Source organism: Accipiter gentilis, chromosome 16 (assembly GCF_929443795.1).
Source record: "Accipiter gentilis chromosome 16, bAccGen1.1, whole genome shotgun sequence".
Lineage (NCBI taxonomy): Eukaryota > Metazoa > Chordata > Aves > Accipitriformes > Accipitridae > Astur > Astur gentilis.
The window spans coordinates 13,423,632-13,439,264 of NC_064895.1; the positions used below are offsets into that span (position 1 = coordinate 13,423,632).

General features: G+C 35.6%; 1 protein-coding gene across 3 annotated transcripts in view; it reads right to left on the bottom strand.

Annotated features, from left to right (window-relative positions):
* KIDINS220 (kinase D interacting substrate 220) overlaps positions 1 to 15,633 on the bottom strand; it is an 86,388-nt gene that overhangs the window by 47,822 nt on the left and 22,933 nt on the right. For all 3 annotated transcript variants that reach the window (XM_049818750.1, XM_049818748.1, XM_049818747.1), the window contains exons 10-21: positions 13,795 to 13,893; positions 13,004 to 13,102; positions 11,866 to 12,043; positions 11,172 to 11,336; positions 9,604 to 9,783; positions 9,066 to 9,231; positions 7,982 to 8,133; positions 5,284 to 5,573; positions 3,740 to 3,880; positions 2,898 to 3,141; positions 2,641 to 2,729; positions 1,451 to 1,595 (exon numbers count right to left, since the gene is read on the bottom strand). In XM_049818750.1, the coding sequence (XP_049674707.1) occupies positions 1,451 to 1,595; positions 2,641 to 2,729; positions 2,898 to 3,141; positions 3,740 to 3,880; positions 5,284 to 5,573; positions 7,982 to 8,133; positions 9,066 to 9,231; positions 9,604 to 9,783; positions 11,172 to 11,336; positions 11,866 to 12,043; positions 13,004 to 13,102; positions 13,795 to 13,893 (1,948 nt within the window). The remainder of the gene's footprint in view (positions 1 to 1,450; positions 1,596 to 2,640; positions 2,730 to 2,897; positions 3,142 to 3,739; positions 3,881 to 5,283; positions 5,574 to 7,981; positions 8,134 to 9,065; positions 9,232 to 9,603; positions 9,784 to 11,171; positions 11,337 to 11,865; positions 12,044 to 13,003; positions 13,103 to 13,794; positions 13,894 to 15,633) is intronic.

Here is a 15,633-nt window from a genome sequence, read left to right on the forward strand (position 1 = left end):
TTGTATCTATAGTGTCTATATGCCATATCAAGGGTATTATTGTGAGAATTATCCAAATGACTACAGGATGGACTTTTGAAACTGAGCCAAGTACAACAGCGATAGAACTTGAACTGGCACCCACCAATTTCCTCAAGATCAACATCTTCGACCTGCAGACCAGGGGCATGAGTTGCACCAAATGTACTAGCCACAAGTTCCAGAGGCAGCGTACAACAACCCAACATCTCACACCATCTCTCTCTTATCCTGAAGAACTGTTACAACAGATAGAGCCCCAAAATTGATGGACACATTAGAGGGATAGCCCATAGGCTAAAGAAACACCGTGTGTGTGTGTGCGAGGTCAGGGGGTGGAGTCCATATACTTATATATAAGACAAGGAAAGTTGTAGTGGTTGATTGGAAAAAAAAATAAAAAAAAAGTAAGATCTGGGCATGATGTAGATGGTATAGAATAAGGGGTGGATAATGTCCTGGGTTCAGCTGGGATAGAGTTAATTTTTACAGGAACCTGGGAGGTGGGGGCATAGCCGGGGCAGCTGACCTGAACTAGCCAAGGAGCTATTCCATACCATGTGACATCCTGCCCAGTATATAAATGGGGAGCGGGCCGGGGGGTGGTCTCTGTTTTTTTCGGTGGGGGAAGTGGCGGAGCGTCGGGTCCCGGGTGGTGAGCAGTTGCACTGTGCATCACTCTTTTTGTATACCTTTTTTTTTCATTAGTGCCGTTGTTGTTGTTGTAATCTCTTTTGTGTTTGTCCCAGTAAACTGCCTTTATCTCAACCCTCGAGGTTCCAGTTTCTTTTCTTTTTCTCTCCTCCGTCTCCTCCCCATCCCACCGGAGGGGGGCGGAGGAGTGAGCGAGCGGCTGCGTGGTCCTTTGTTACCGGCCGGGCTGAAACCACGACACAGTTGTTTCCAGTTTTTAAACCTCAAAGATACCAATGTCTTGATTGTGTTTTGTTGAAGGAAAACAGGTCATAAAATGTTTTCATCAGTCCCAGACAACCATTTAGGGAAAAAAGACTCCAAATATCCATAGCAAAAATGTACAGCATACGTACTTGGTTATGCCTCGCAGTTTACCTGTTAAGATACCACCACTACAAGCTTTGTTCGCATTAGACTATTACAAAATTGAAAAATGTATTTATTATACCACTTCAAAATTAAAAAAATATAAAACTTCCTAAACATGTCAACTAGAATCATTTGCCTCCCAACTGAAGTTAATGAAACAACAAACAATTTTTTAATTTTTTTTTTTTTAAATACTACACAGAATAGTCTATGCTTGCACTCTAGAAGAGTTTGCTTCAGAAGGATTTTCAAAATCAACACATGGACTGATTTGTTAAATTTAGTTTACACACTAAAAGGTCTGAGTGTAAACTACAAGCAATGAAAACACAATACTGTTTAATATACACAAACATGCCACACTTACCTGTCACTGATACAATATTTAGCAATCTCCTCATGGTCTGAGGACTGATATCACTGAACCAATCCTCTGTAACCAAAAGCTTGGTCAAATCAAAAGACATTTGGCGGGTAATGGTACGTTGCATCTGGCGTCTTCGGTAAGTATCCTGATAACGAGCCAAAAAAGCAAGGAATACTGATTAGTATTATATACTTTTATGTATTTGAAATACTTCAGTTTTACTTGATTATAAAGTTAGAACCTTTGTGAATATGTGTCTGTGAGGTTGACATGAAATACCATAAAAATATTTACCATAATTTAATTCTGATTTAGCTGTGTAACAGTTGAACATGATTTCCATGTAAACCAAGAACTGGTAAGAGTTACACATTTTACTTGCATGCCAATTCTGAGAGAGCAAAATAGAGTGACACAGTGAGATATTTTGTAAAAAGGCTACTAATTTCAGCATTGCTGTCATAGTTTCCTACTGTCTCTACAAAAAGTTAATGCCATCCATTTACTAATTACATTTTAAAATTAAAGTGAACATCAGGTCCCTTTCCTACAAAACTCCCTAAGTCTCTACCCTATGGCAGCTCAAAAACCTCAGAATCCTCAGACTCTGTGCTGCTTTTCACTACTTCCTAGATACCTTTTATTCAACCACTTTCTGATTTTACGTAAAGATGGAAAAACAGAACAGAAAGCAGGAAAGAAAGTGTGGTGGACGTGTTGCAGTAGAAGTCTAGTACTATAATATTCTAAATTCCTTGATTTGCTTAATTACTGCCCGTTGTTGCAGCACCCTGTGATCAAGTGATACCAGGCTTATACACAAAAATCTAAAATGTACATACATACATAGATCATAATTACTACCAGCATGCTGTATCATCTCAGCATTCACAGAGAGCTGAATTTAAGTATTTGTGGAAAAGAAGACTTCAGTGAGCAAGCAAACTTTTTTCCCTTTGATCGATCATCAGTTTATTGATTTAAGAATGTACTTTTCTTACATGGATCATTTATGTTAATTTCATAAGAATGGTTTGGTTTAAGTCTTCCAAGTTGACATAATCGAAAATGTGAAAGAAAAAAAGAATAGAAAAGAAAAAAGTATTACCAGTATCTCCATTTAGTAAAACAAACAAACAACTACCCCCTGCCCCTCCCAAGGCCTAACAAACAAACAAAATCTTTCTCACCCGCCTATTGAGAGCAGTTTTACTACCAAGCTTGGTCATGTCTCCAAGACTGTTCTGAGAAACTCTCCTGTCAACTTCTTCATGCAATCCTACGGAAAGGAAAACAAAAGGCAGGCATTTTCTCCATTCATATACATTTGACTGATCTATAAAGTAACACTGATGATCTGCCAATTACTTAAGTAGTTTGTTCCAAAAACCAGATTTCTGGAACATTGGTTTTGTAACTTTCATATCATCCTCCTGCATAACCTTACCTGCATTATCTGTATAAGGAATATCTCCATTGGTTGTCGAAGCTACCATCAGTTTTTTTGCATTACTAAGTCCTCGGCTATTCAGAAAAACAGGCAAATGGACTATGTTTCGCATGTAATCATGTCCATTTATGTTTGAATCACGTAGAACGCTGTTGAGATTCTGGTTAATAGCCTTTATAATAATGTGTGGGTCACTTGCAAAAATAGCAATAAACGGGCCTTTTGAAAACAAGACTCGCACCTGTAAAAAAGTAGACAGTACACCTTGTTAATAATAATTAATAATTAATAGTAACCATGGATCCGTTCAAGTTATAAACTTGAGAGGACAAGAGATATATAAAGATGTCAGTTTCTTCAATAGGAGGTATCTAGTGTTAGGAATTTATCCACAATTAGAAAAAAGCGTACTTGATAAATTAGTGGTAGTAGTTACAGTGGAAGTCATCACCAAGAAGATATTAGGCAGTAATGTCCTAGCTCCCACAAATATTTAGCATTTAAGTAATTTTCATCTGAAGTGCTTCAAAAGTATTAAAAACTCTCCAAACATTGTAAATTTGTTTCAACAGGATATTAATTTTCAATAATTTACACCTGATTATTTCAAAACTTTCCACAAGTATTAATTTACAGTCCTACTGTGATTTAATTTTCAACTTTTAAAACCTGTTGCTCTTAGTATTACAGATATGCCTATGTACACAAACGTTAAAAGACTACAACACACAGACTCTGCATACATGCCTTCTTTCTATAGAAAATACACAATAACTGTATGTATCTGAACTCATCTATGGAAGAGATCATCCAGATGATCCAGAGATCATCCAACTCACAGTATCAAGCATCTGTAAAACTTTGTCCTGTTCACAAGCATCTAATCCATCAATAATTACAACAAGCCTTGTCTGGTTCTGAGTGAAGCTGTCAATGGTTTTTGCCATTTTGGCCATCAGTTCCACTTCGCATTTCAAAACCTATAAAAATTAAAAGCAAAGAAGGAAAAGACGTCTCTATAATACTTAAAACTCACAAAAATGCATATAATTACTTTTGCAGATTGCTACTTGTCCCAAAAATACTTCAATAAGATTACAAAAATAAACACTTTATAAATACCCAAAGTGAAAGTCCTAAAATGCCACTTTCAAAATTTTCATTTCCTATTTGCACAAAAATGTACAGAACTGCATATTCCACTTTAATGTAACACACTATCCTTATGTAAATTCCACTACAATGGTATTTAAAAAGAAAGTAATATTTATGCACTGTAAATCAGTATTTCAAGAGTAAACAAAAGAGTATTTGTAGCTTCATTGAATCCTCAAAAATTGCTTTGCATAAAATGCACACTAAAATTTTCTATCTGCCTTCCAGCCAAGCAAATCATGCTATCACTTATTCCTATTGAGGATATGCAATCTGAAGATTTTTTTAAGTTTTTCAACATTAAGTTACACATTTAACAACTACCCTTAGAAACAAAGGTGGAATTCCCTGCCCTAATTTCAGCAAATAACAGGTAGACATTAAAATCTGATTTATTCATCACTAGATTCATCTTGAATGTGCACATTATGATGACATAAGCCATATGAATAACTCTCCAGAAATACCCACTTCTCTCCTTTGATTGCAAAGGGTGAACCTAACTCCTAAATGGCTAAAGTTATGCCAGATAAATACCACTCAAAAAACAATTGTCAAGAAACACAGTAGCAAGACATAGATACGGTCTTCTGTGCTTCAAAAATACTTGCACAACATATTGTTATACAATGTATTAGCTGTAAACTATGGAGGTAACCATCATGATGCTAAAGCTTATTTTCAAATAGGATCATATAGGATATTTGATGACAGCCTGATGGGTACATTTTTATCAGTTTAGATACAACCCAGCGAAACAATAATATTTTGTATCATTTTTCATGAAATATATGAACTGTTTTGGAATGTTCTTTCAGTGCTATCATTCCTTTCTGAGTAAAGAGGTCTTGCAGACAGCCAAAGTTAGGCTTGGTTTTTCACCTTTAGAATATTTTAAAAGTTATGCTTTCTAATCTTGTGGTCTAAAGTAAGCTTTTACTAAATACTGATCATTTAGAACAACTGTTTTCCTAGTACCTTCCTCGCAGAAAAATAGAAAGTGAAAACTTAATCCAAACTTAACATTCCTGGTTGAGCAGACAGATCTCATACAGTAAGCATAACTACCAGTGGAACAGAAGTGTTCCCTTCAGTAAAAACTCACCAAGGCTCATTCTAATGTTGCAAGACTTGGCCTGATTAAATAAATGGTGCCCCATCTTAAGAAGGCTACAGGTTTAGGGTTTTGTTTCAATTCTTTTAATGGCCAATTCATATAAATGCTTACCTTCATGAACCCCTCGCTTTTCAACTTGTGAAGCCTGGAGGCAGCATTGTGAAGACGTTTTCTTTGCGAATTCAAAACTGAATCCATCACTTGCCACCATGTGCGACAATTCAAGATGAAGGCCAAACCAACAACACAGGTAACTGATATAAGAATAACATTCACTGTCATGTTGGCTGGTTCTACATTAAAAATTGCCAGCAGGGCAATCGCAGAAACAACACAAGACAATATGAACAGGAAAATCACAAAGGATGGGAGACAGCAAGTTTTCTTCCATTTCTTTTTACCTAGGAGACAAGTATTTGCTGTTAAAATTAATGTAAAATGTAATTACAGTTAGTACAAAATCTATTAACTTGCATACTTCTCATAAAACACTAACTTGCACAAAAGGTTATTGCAGTGTTACCATCCAGTCACAAGCATGAAAAAAAAATGGTCTAAATTTGCCAAAATTCTTGGAAATTATGAAGCAGAGATATTCTTTTAATCTTCAGTTTATTTCCATTGCTTCAAGAAATCCACACTGGATGGAAATGATCTTTATTAAATAGATTTCATATCAGTGGTATCATCCCTTTTGTGGCATCTCTTAGTGAAGTATATTTATGCAAGTAAATCCTAGGAAAATAGTATGGTAACTACTCCACTTTTAAATGGAAACATGATACTTACATAATCTAATACTAATGGTGCCATTGGAGAACTAAATCAAAATTGCAAGCTACAACCTGAGACTATCCTTTCTTTCATGCTAAAACATACACAAGCAAGGGAGGACTGCAGTATGTAAGGTTTGGACAGATCACAAGGGCCTCAGAAGAGAATATAGAACTCCTGACTTCAATTGGATTGATAAGGAAGAGACAAAGAAATATTGCAATTGGAGGTTAGCACAGATAAAGCAGTGATTAAAGAAATAGGTTTTTTTCCAAAGTGGCAGCCTCTGCCTTTAGGATCTGTACACATCTAGTGGTGTACTCATCTAGAAGATTCATATCTTCTGTACACATTTTAACAAAGAACAGAACACAGCAATAATCTGATGCAAAATGATGACAGCTAAAAATCAATATCTGAACTGGAACAGAAAAATCAAATTTTAAATATGCTATATGGAAAGAATATCCAAGGTTTATACATGGCCCATGTATGATTTTCTAGACCAGGGTATGAGCTGGAAATGTCTTTCATATTACTGACATATGTGACAGATAGGATTGTGATGCAGGACAAAGCAACAGAAATGCGTAATGACAGGAGTGAGGGGCAAGAAGAGAAGAATAACAGCTGAGTTACAATTACATTCAGTTATAGACATTTTGAAGTAGGGATGTAAGCTTCCTCTAGCTAGAAAGAGATAGCACTGGATTAGAGACTTAGGAATCATCAGCAATGAAATGGCAATTGAACAGGCTTGTCTTCAAGTCTACAGATATAACAAAAATTAAAGATACAGGAGACTAAAAAGAAACTGATAAGAATTTCTATGAACATCTAGAGACAAGAAACCTATGACCCTAGACCTAACAAACATATGGAGACAAGGAGAAGATATGCAAGATCACCAAATAGATAAAATTTTTTAAAAAATCAATTAGATATTAAGGAAGAGCACAGGAAGGCAAGAGAGCCAAGGAACACAAGATAAATATAAGATTACTAATGAAAGGGAAAAAGCGATCACTGCAAATAATCACAAGAGCCAGCACTACACTGACATTCCCAAGCCAATTTCAAGAGAAATTACAGTACCTTGAAAGCTGTTTCACTGAGGTTAAGGAGAACTGCAGAATGTCTAATATGGAAATAAGGGTGAAAAACTCCACATATCACTTTCATAAAGAACAGCAGTGAATTTGACAAAGAACAATGAAAAGTAAATTGTGTTCAGCACGTAGCATGGTTTTTTCTACCCTATGCAAGACAGGAGAGTCTAAACATTTCCCTTTGTGACAACAGACAGCATCTAACAGATTCCTCAATTTCTGGTCAGGGTCAAAATGAAATGAGAAGTAACTGACTGAAACTGAACTCAAAGCAGAAATAAGTCCTCTATGAATTGAAAGTTACCCTCAAGAACTCCCTTTCTTCATAATATCATACTCTGTTCAGAACATTTTTTTTCAGAAATCTACAGCTGTACAGATGGCATAGAAGAAAAAACACTTGTTCCATTTGGATCAAGTAGGAATATTTCATCCCATATTATCAGCACTGATCACAGCAATTTATGGCTTTGGACCAACATGCTCTATACATTTATTATTTCCAAGAATAAGTAGTGGTCACTCATAAAAGCTCTGAATTAAAAATCCTATCAACTAAATAGAAACTTCTTTTAGCAATACACAGAAGTATACTTTTCCCTTTATCTGACTCACACACAATGGCTTAATTGCTATGGAAAAATATCATGCTGCATCTAAAAGGATGTAATATAAATGCATTTCCATTGACACTTCTGAAAACTATACTTCACAAAAGATATTCCTTTATGATATTACTAAAATGAAGATGAGCAAAGAAAACAGGGCATTTATCTCTCCAAAAGAATAGAAAGACTTTCCTGTTCTGTATGAATTTCTGCATGGCTACAACAGTTTCTAAAAAGAGCTTATAATGTGAAAAACAGAACCCTGATAACAGAGCATTGAAATGGAATAATCAAAAATGTCATTCAGGTAATAAGAACCTTGTGTATCTTCTGTCTTGAAAACTCGAAATAGCCTTGTTGCTAAGAAACCAAATTCTCTTTCACATGCATCAGAGAGGGTAGCAATCATCTCAGCCAATGAAGTTTCTCCACCTACACTGGACAGTCTATTGTAGTCTGTAAACAAAAATCTGAAAGAGAGAAAACATGTATTTTGTATATTTCAGAAAGCTTTAAATATTTTCTGGCAACCAAAACAAAAATATTCCTGCGTCTCTACAGTTAAAAGTTTTTTCAAGTGGCACAAAATGTAAAATATTTAAATACTTAATTTTTTTTAAACTCTACATGGAATTTAAATATTTATTTATTTCTTCTCCTGTTATCAACTTCTTCTTTGCCCCACTTCCTATTCTAAAATTTGATTTCTTAAAAAGATAAAAATGATGACATCGCTAATGGCACCTCACACGGCAGTAAATACATAAAAATATCTTTATGATGCCAAAACATAATATTGACAGGTGTTTTTAAAATTGCATTCTGAGCTATTTTCAAATGTTTATGGAGGATTAAAAAAAAAAAAAAATACAGAAGAGTAAGATCACATAGAAGCACCATCAGGTTAAAATACAGGTCTCTAAACAATAGGAATAAACAAAACTATAAGACACATGGCACAAATTTTCTTGCTTTCAGGTAAACTAGAAACTTTGAGCTGTCTGATGCTCTACTTACAGGGGAAAAAAAAAAAAAAAAAAAGAGACCTTAACAGCAGTAATCAGTGAAACAAGCATTAAATGTAATATACAGTAAGCTATACCAGAAAACTAAATTCTTATTTTGTCTGTTACAAATTTTTATTAGGATGATAGTCAAACCCCCTAATACTAAAAAAGCAGTAACTTTCATCAACTTTGGCACAGAGGTTTTCTTGAAAACACTACTATCTTCTTCACACTGAAAAATTTAACTACATGATCTTCTAGGGCTTTTATTTTTCAAACAGGTTATCTCAACAGCTTTTCATAGGAAGATAAACATGCACATTAAAACACAGTTTGAAAAGTATCAGAGTGAAACTGAATTATTAATTCAAGAGTAAATAAATGAAATAACTAACCTGACAGGTAAAGCTTTAGTGGTTTGCTCTGGTAATTCTGGTGGATTCACAAACATGAGTTTGAGAAGCAACTCTAAATATCCAATATGTCTTGCCAACCGTGCACTTAGCACCCAGGCCCAGTTCCAGCTCTCACCTTCTCTTCGGCCACCAAAGTAAATTACAGCTAAAATATTAAAAATTTTAAAAAGTTGTTATGGCTCTATTTTAATCAACATTCACAACTGAAAGAACCATGAAGTTTGAACAGATAAGGCACAGAGTTGCGTAAAAGGAGTTGAATGAATTTTTAACAGTTATGGCTAAAAACGAGAGTGGTAAGAGTAACATAATGAAGTTAATATACAAAATTCTCCTTTGATTTCAAGAATGCCCCCATACAAATCACATCCAAAACATAAGGAAAGGGTCTGAAGTGATCCTATTTGCTACAAAAATATTTAATATTTTTTCTGAATCACAAAGCATGTCTACAAAACAATAATGAATTCCAAAAATAGATAAAACTTTCCCAAACTTCATATAAAATAAGACTTACTAAAGAAAATGTAGAGAACTGCTAATAAGCTGAGTGACACTGCTATTCCAAGCTTTGCATCCACTGTGAAAGCAAGCAACAAACCCAAACCTCCACACAGCAAAAGTGTGAGGAATACAATAAGCCAGGAGAACTGAAACAGAGGTTCAATCTGCTGTCCTGCGAAAGTCTTCATTTCATCTAAAACAAAAAGACAAAGACCAGTTAACATGTTAAATCATTCCAGAACAGAAAGCAAAAAAAGTATTATAATGATCATCTTTGAAAAGAAACACTTTTTCACTAGACTGTATAACTTTTCCCTATTGTTGATCCAAAAAAAAAAAAAAGACAATGATGCTTGAATTCTTCTTCAAACATTAGTGCAAAACCCTAAGTTTTCATCCATGCAATGAATTAAACCATTTAAATACATAATAATTGCACTGTTTGCTGCAGATTTTCTGCTTTTAAAGGCATATTAAAAGCCATGCCATTTCCTATCCTCCTTCAAAATTGTAAAAAGTATTTTATGACAGCAATAAAAATAAATCCACCATATCTGTCAAAAAAAACCCCACCCTAACACCAAAACCCCCATCATTGAAATCTGGACCACATTCCTCAAATAGTCAGATATAACAGTACAATGTAAAAGCTTCAGTTTATTTCTGTTTGTTGATTCATATATACCAAAACAGGAATTCCTGAAGAAACTTATTTAGGATCTATTGAATAAGAAACATTAAATACACAATCTAGAATAAAAAGATGAATGAAGAACAGGAAGAAAATACTGAAAAAGTGTTTTAAAAATGTAAGAGCTCATCAGCAATAAACATCACAGTCAAAAATGCACATTGTTTTTTCTTTATGACATGGGGCACAAGGTGAACAAAATGAACACAGAGACCCCATTTTGACTAATATAAAAACTTTTAAAAACATAGGAATCACAGAAAGTAAGAAACATCAAGACTGGTAAAAATATTTTGAATTATACTGAAACATCTCAGAAAAACATTCTGTACATAAGATGCCTATTTGCACTGTGAAAAATATTGACTCTCTCTGTGTTTGCCTGCCTCTGTCATTTCAGAAAGTTCAAAAAGCCAAAAGTAAACAAGGATATAGGGGAAGAAAACTAGAGACAGAAAATACACTACAGAGAAAAAATATTAATATCCTGGAATTTGGTCTTAAACTTCAAAAAAATGTAAGATGATACATAGGAGGCACAATAAATAAATACTGCAGCAAAAGGTCTGAACCCAATTTGACACATAAACACCCCCAGTGAGGCATGTTTCAGCAGCCATACTTTCAGCAGCACCTAAAGGGTAGATTCACTGCTACAGGAAACCCAGAGGACAACAGCCAGCAACACTCAAAGACTGTCTTGGCATTGTATAAATGAACAAAGCAACCAATGGATAAACTGACCACGCTAAAATTTAAATCCTTTCATTACAGAAACAGAGACTGGATACATTACATGGACCAACGGCTGTTGCAAAAGCTAGTAACTCCCATGTGATGCTTTTCATAGATAGATTTGAACCTACAGAAAAGGCTAAATTAACCTCTACCTTCCAGTTTCTTGAGCAGAAAAGATTTTCCACTTCCCCACTGTGCATATAAGCCTACACAGATAGGAGGCTGCATGGTTGGTTCACTCAGAATATCAGCCAAAGCACTGCTGTACAGATCGTAACCCAGCATGTCACCGTCAGATTCCGTGGGAGACAAGTGTCCTGTAATAAAAATACTGTGTTACAGAATTTTGCTTTAAGAAATCTCTTCAATATGACAATTTTCATACAAAAAATCATGACAGGTTCGCCTTATTTGTATATATACGCCTCCCGTATAATAGCTGTTACTATTGGTACATTCTTGTTCAAAGGAATTTTACATCATCCACATAAATGTTACGTAATTATCAAAACCATTAGAGCTTACCACAAAAGACTCAAACAAAATCCCAAATCAGAGCAAGTCAAAGAAAATAATTCCTACATAAGCAAGATCTAAGTAAAAACAAAACTATCAAGAGAAGTCACACAGTATCCAATGTCAAAAGTAAAAGGTACATTCGATCTTTGTTAGGCTTTTAAATGGTGAATGTTTTTGCCAGCTGATTTTTTTTAAGGCCTTCCCATTAGTTGCAACATTTAAAAAACTAAACAGTTACCACTTTTCAATACAGAATTGAATAAACTGGATTCTCAATATACAAGTGATTACAAAAAAATATAAAATTAAATAAATAGTTGTACTTACTGGCTCCAAAGATCTGTGTCAAAATACTTTTCTGGTGGCTACAGTCAATATTGTAAGGTGTTTCTCCTGTTTTGTTGGGTCTATAAAGCAATCTACCATCTTTTGGATTTCTTAAGAGTAATTCAGCAAGTTTACGGCTTCTTCCACGAATGGCAATATGAAGTGGAGTATCTCCTTTCTGCAATTAAGTGAAAAACTAGTAATAGCTAACATGAATTCCTAAGATTATGAACAGAATATATGCTCCACATTGTTTCAGATGTGGTATTTACTTGAAATACCTCTTAAGGTATTCTCAACAGTATTAACACCTTCAGCAAGCATTTTTTCCCCTTGAAAAAGCATTACAAAAGTTCCAGAAAAGACCTGTGAGAAGGCAGTTCTTATAATGCTAAATCTAAGACACTATCTTCTTTCTTAAACTTTTATAGTAACATCTTAAGGTTCACGAAAACTGTAGTCTCTATTTAGAAACAAATGTCTACAAGCAAATTCAGAGACTTCTTTGGAACAAGAGATATTGCTTGTTAGAATTATTTTAATGTCTGCTGAGACGTCTCCAAAAAGCTTTCTGGTAAAAGTTTCCTTATTACATCAAATCAACATTATTACTTATTTGCCCTAAATATAATACTAGGAGGTTAAAAAAGCATCAAACAAAGGTTCCTGTATTTAAAAGGTTTACAGTCAAAGTAGGTAATTCGTAAGAGGACAGCAATAAACTGTTGTATTTGTCCTTGGAGTTGCCTGGTTTAGTGTCTATTAAGCAAAAACAAACATCAGCAACAAATAACCACCATTCTCTATGCTCTTTTTCAAGTGTATTAAGAATCAATACTCTTATATGTGAAAGTTTTATTCCTGACCTGGAATTTTTTCTTTTCATATTACTAAAAGTACCCTAATACAAACAAAAAAATCAATATATTAATTGTGGGAATTAATTTATATTTAAGTATTCTGATCTATTTAATTATTAAGCATACAGGAGATTAAGCATTTAAGTATTATGGTCTATTTAATCATGAAGCATATGGGAAGCTCTCTTTCTGTATTAGCCTTGACAGCTGACTACAAAATTCTGCTGCAAAACTAAAATTATTAAATACACTGAAGTAAACAAACAAATATTTTTTACCTTGTCTACAGCAGAGACCTTAGCTCCTTTATCCAGAAGAAGCTCTACTATTTCAATATTTCTCATCTTGGTTGCTTTTATAAGTGGTGTTTCTCCATCCTAAAAGGGAAAAGTAGTCCTAACAAAAAGATCTTCTCTGTATACTCAAAACCAAGCAAACACTAGTGATAGAGTAACAAATTAAATCCCGAACTTTTAAGGGAATTTTTTAATTGTGCAAGTAATAACACTTCAGCGCAAACTATCAAAAAGTATCACAGACCCCATATTCTAGATTGATTAGAATCACAGAACAAAATACACTTCTGTTAATAACAGTGTCAAACAGAGAAAGACAAGACTCAGATACAATACAAGGTATTTGAAAAGAGACTCACTGAAAAGGTATTTCACTGCTGTACATACTACTTCCTCTATTGTTTTTATTCCTGCACATGCAAGAAACGGTGGACTGAACTTTCACACTTAGTAATATCAGAAACTTCTTTCCTCAGTTTCCAGCAGCACCTGCTCTCTACTTATTGCTGGTCATGTCAGTGATGCTGAGGTAAAGTATCCACACTTTCCCTGCTATCAAGTTTTAGTAGTAGGTGATGTTTATCAACAAAGGGGATATTACCATTGCTGAAAATAAATTCCGTGTCTCAGAAGAATATTTTTTTTTTTAACAGCATGCAAAGCACCAACACTTCACAAAAAACCGAATTTGGTATTATGATTTTAACATCACATAGGAGTTGAGAAAAGAACAGATGTTAAACAAAGCATTCAGTTAAAGTTCTAATCTTTACCTTGGTACATGTTTCAGTATCAGGGTTGCACTGCAAGATATCCCTCACCATTGTAGCGTTTCCTTTCTCAACTGCCCAGTATAAAGCAGTCTTATTATCCTGAAAAAAGGGAGTATTAAATGTTAACAGTACTTTCATTCAGTTGGATTAATTGTAAAAACTGTATATAAAGTACAACGACTATATAGAAAACAGCACGTAATACAGAAAATTTTAGCACAGCTCAGGGCAAAGGGAAACACCACCAAATCTAGTTGGCACAGCAGCAGAACTTTGGGCTGGGGGGAACAGAAATCTGGCTAGAGAACACAAATCTATTTTAAAAACCTGTGCAAAATATATTAAGAGCTTTAACAATCCAAGCAGATTCAACCTGCCTTGACACAGTTTCCAAAACTATGTCTGAGTATTCAGTTGTAACTCAAATACACAAGTTTTCTAATGAAATAAACCAACTTTTTCCAGTGTTGTCTTTTTTACCCCTATTATGTAAGTCACGTTTCTCGGCGGCTTTTTTTTTTTGCCTCTCCTATTAGAACATGGAAGTGCTAACCACTTCCAGGCCTTTAAAAAAAATTCCATTTTTGTCTCAATTCTACAGTATAGCCCAATAAAACTGTTGAACTGGTTGCCTGGCCTAAAAACAGGCTATGCAAGCTGGAAAGCTGTAAAAGTAGATGGACGTGAAAGTCAACACAAAGTACCAGAATGCAGATTAGCCATACATTGTACCGCTGAACCAGGGGGAACAGCTGATAGCTGCAAATCTGCTTGTGTCATCTTTTTTTTTTTTTTTTCCAGTGATGTGTGCTATACCAGGAAGTTTCCTTGCCTGTAATCTTTTTGTAGCCTAGTGAATGCACCACGACTCTTTCTGTTTAATGCACACTTGTGTAGAGACATTTAAGAAAAGCCTCTGAACACACACCTGCTTCTAAGCAGGAATGTCAAAATCCCACTGGCAGACTTCTCACTTGCTTCTTTCATTTGCAGCTCTTACTCTCCCACCTGGCTTCATAGCAAACTGAGTTTAAAGCCTTTCTTGACAGTTTAACAAGCCTGGTCACTAAATTTTCTTTCCTCTCTGGTCACCTGGGTTTCATGTCCTCTGTCCTTCAGTCAGGTGGCTTCCAACAAGACACCAGCCTGAGGAAGCTGCCTCCTTGCTAGCAACATCAGCTGCACAGCCAGGCACTTGTCTACCAGATGTTCCTGCACAGCCAGGCACTCGTTTGCCAGATGCTCCCAGCTGGGCCTTCCCCCTTACCAGAAGGGTTGAGGGCAACACCGCCTGAGCCCCCCCACTGCCCCAACACTTGCTCCCAGGGCCCTGTAGTCATGTTTTATCTGCTCAAGGTCTCCCCTGACTAGTGTCCATATGAATGAATGAGCAGCAAGGAACACAGTTGCTGGAAGGCTGGACAAGACTCAGCAGTCTTTCTGGAACATCACAGATTTGGGCAGGCAGCAAATCTCCCAGAACAGGTCTGGCTGGCAGACAGGTGCTGCAGTGCCGAACAGCAGCGGAGTTGCTAAATACTAGCGCTCATCACCGTTTTTTATATACTGCTGGTCATAATCTGAAGAACCTTCCTCTGATGGTACTCGCTCTTCCTGTGTCAACAAGGCCACAAATGTATTTTCGAGATTAATCACTGCAAATGACTATACAGATATCCTCGCACTGCCAAAAGTCACAGGCTTCCCTGTCCCCAAGGAGGGTGGGTCCTCTTGCTGTCTTTGTATTGCCTTGGTCATATCAAGACATTAAAAAGCTCCAGATTTTCAGACCCATGTCAGCAAGAAGCCGAGACACACAATTCCAGGTTTGCAATGGCA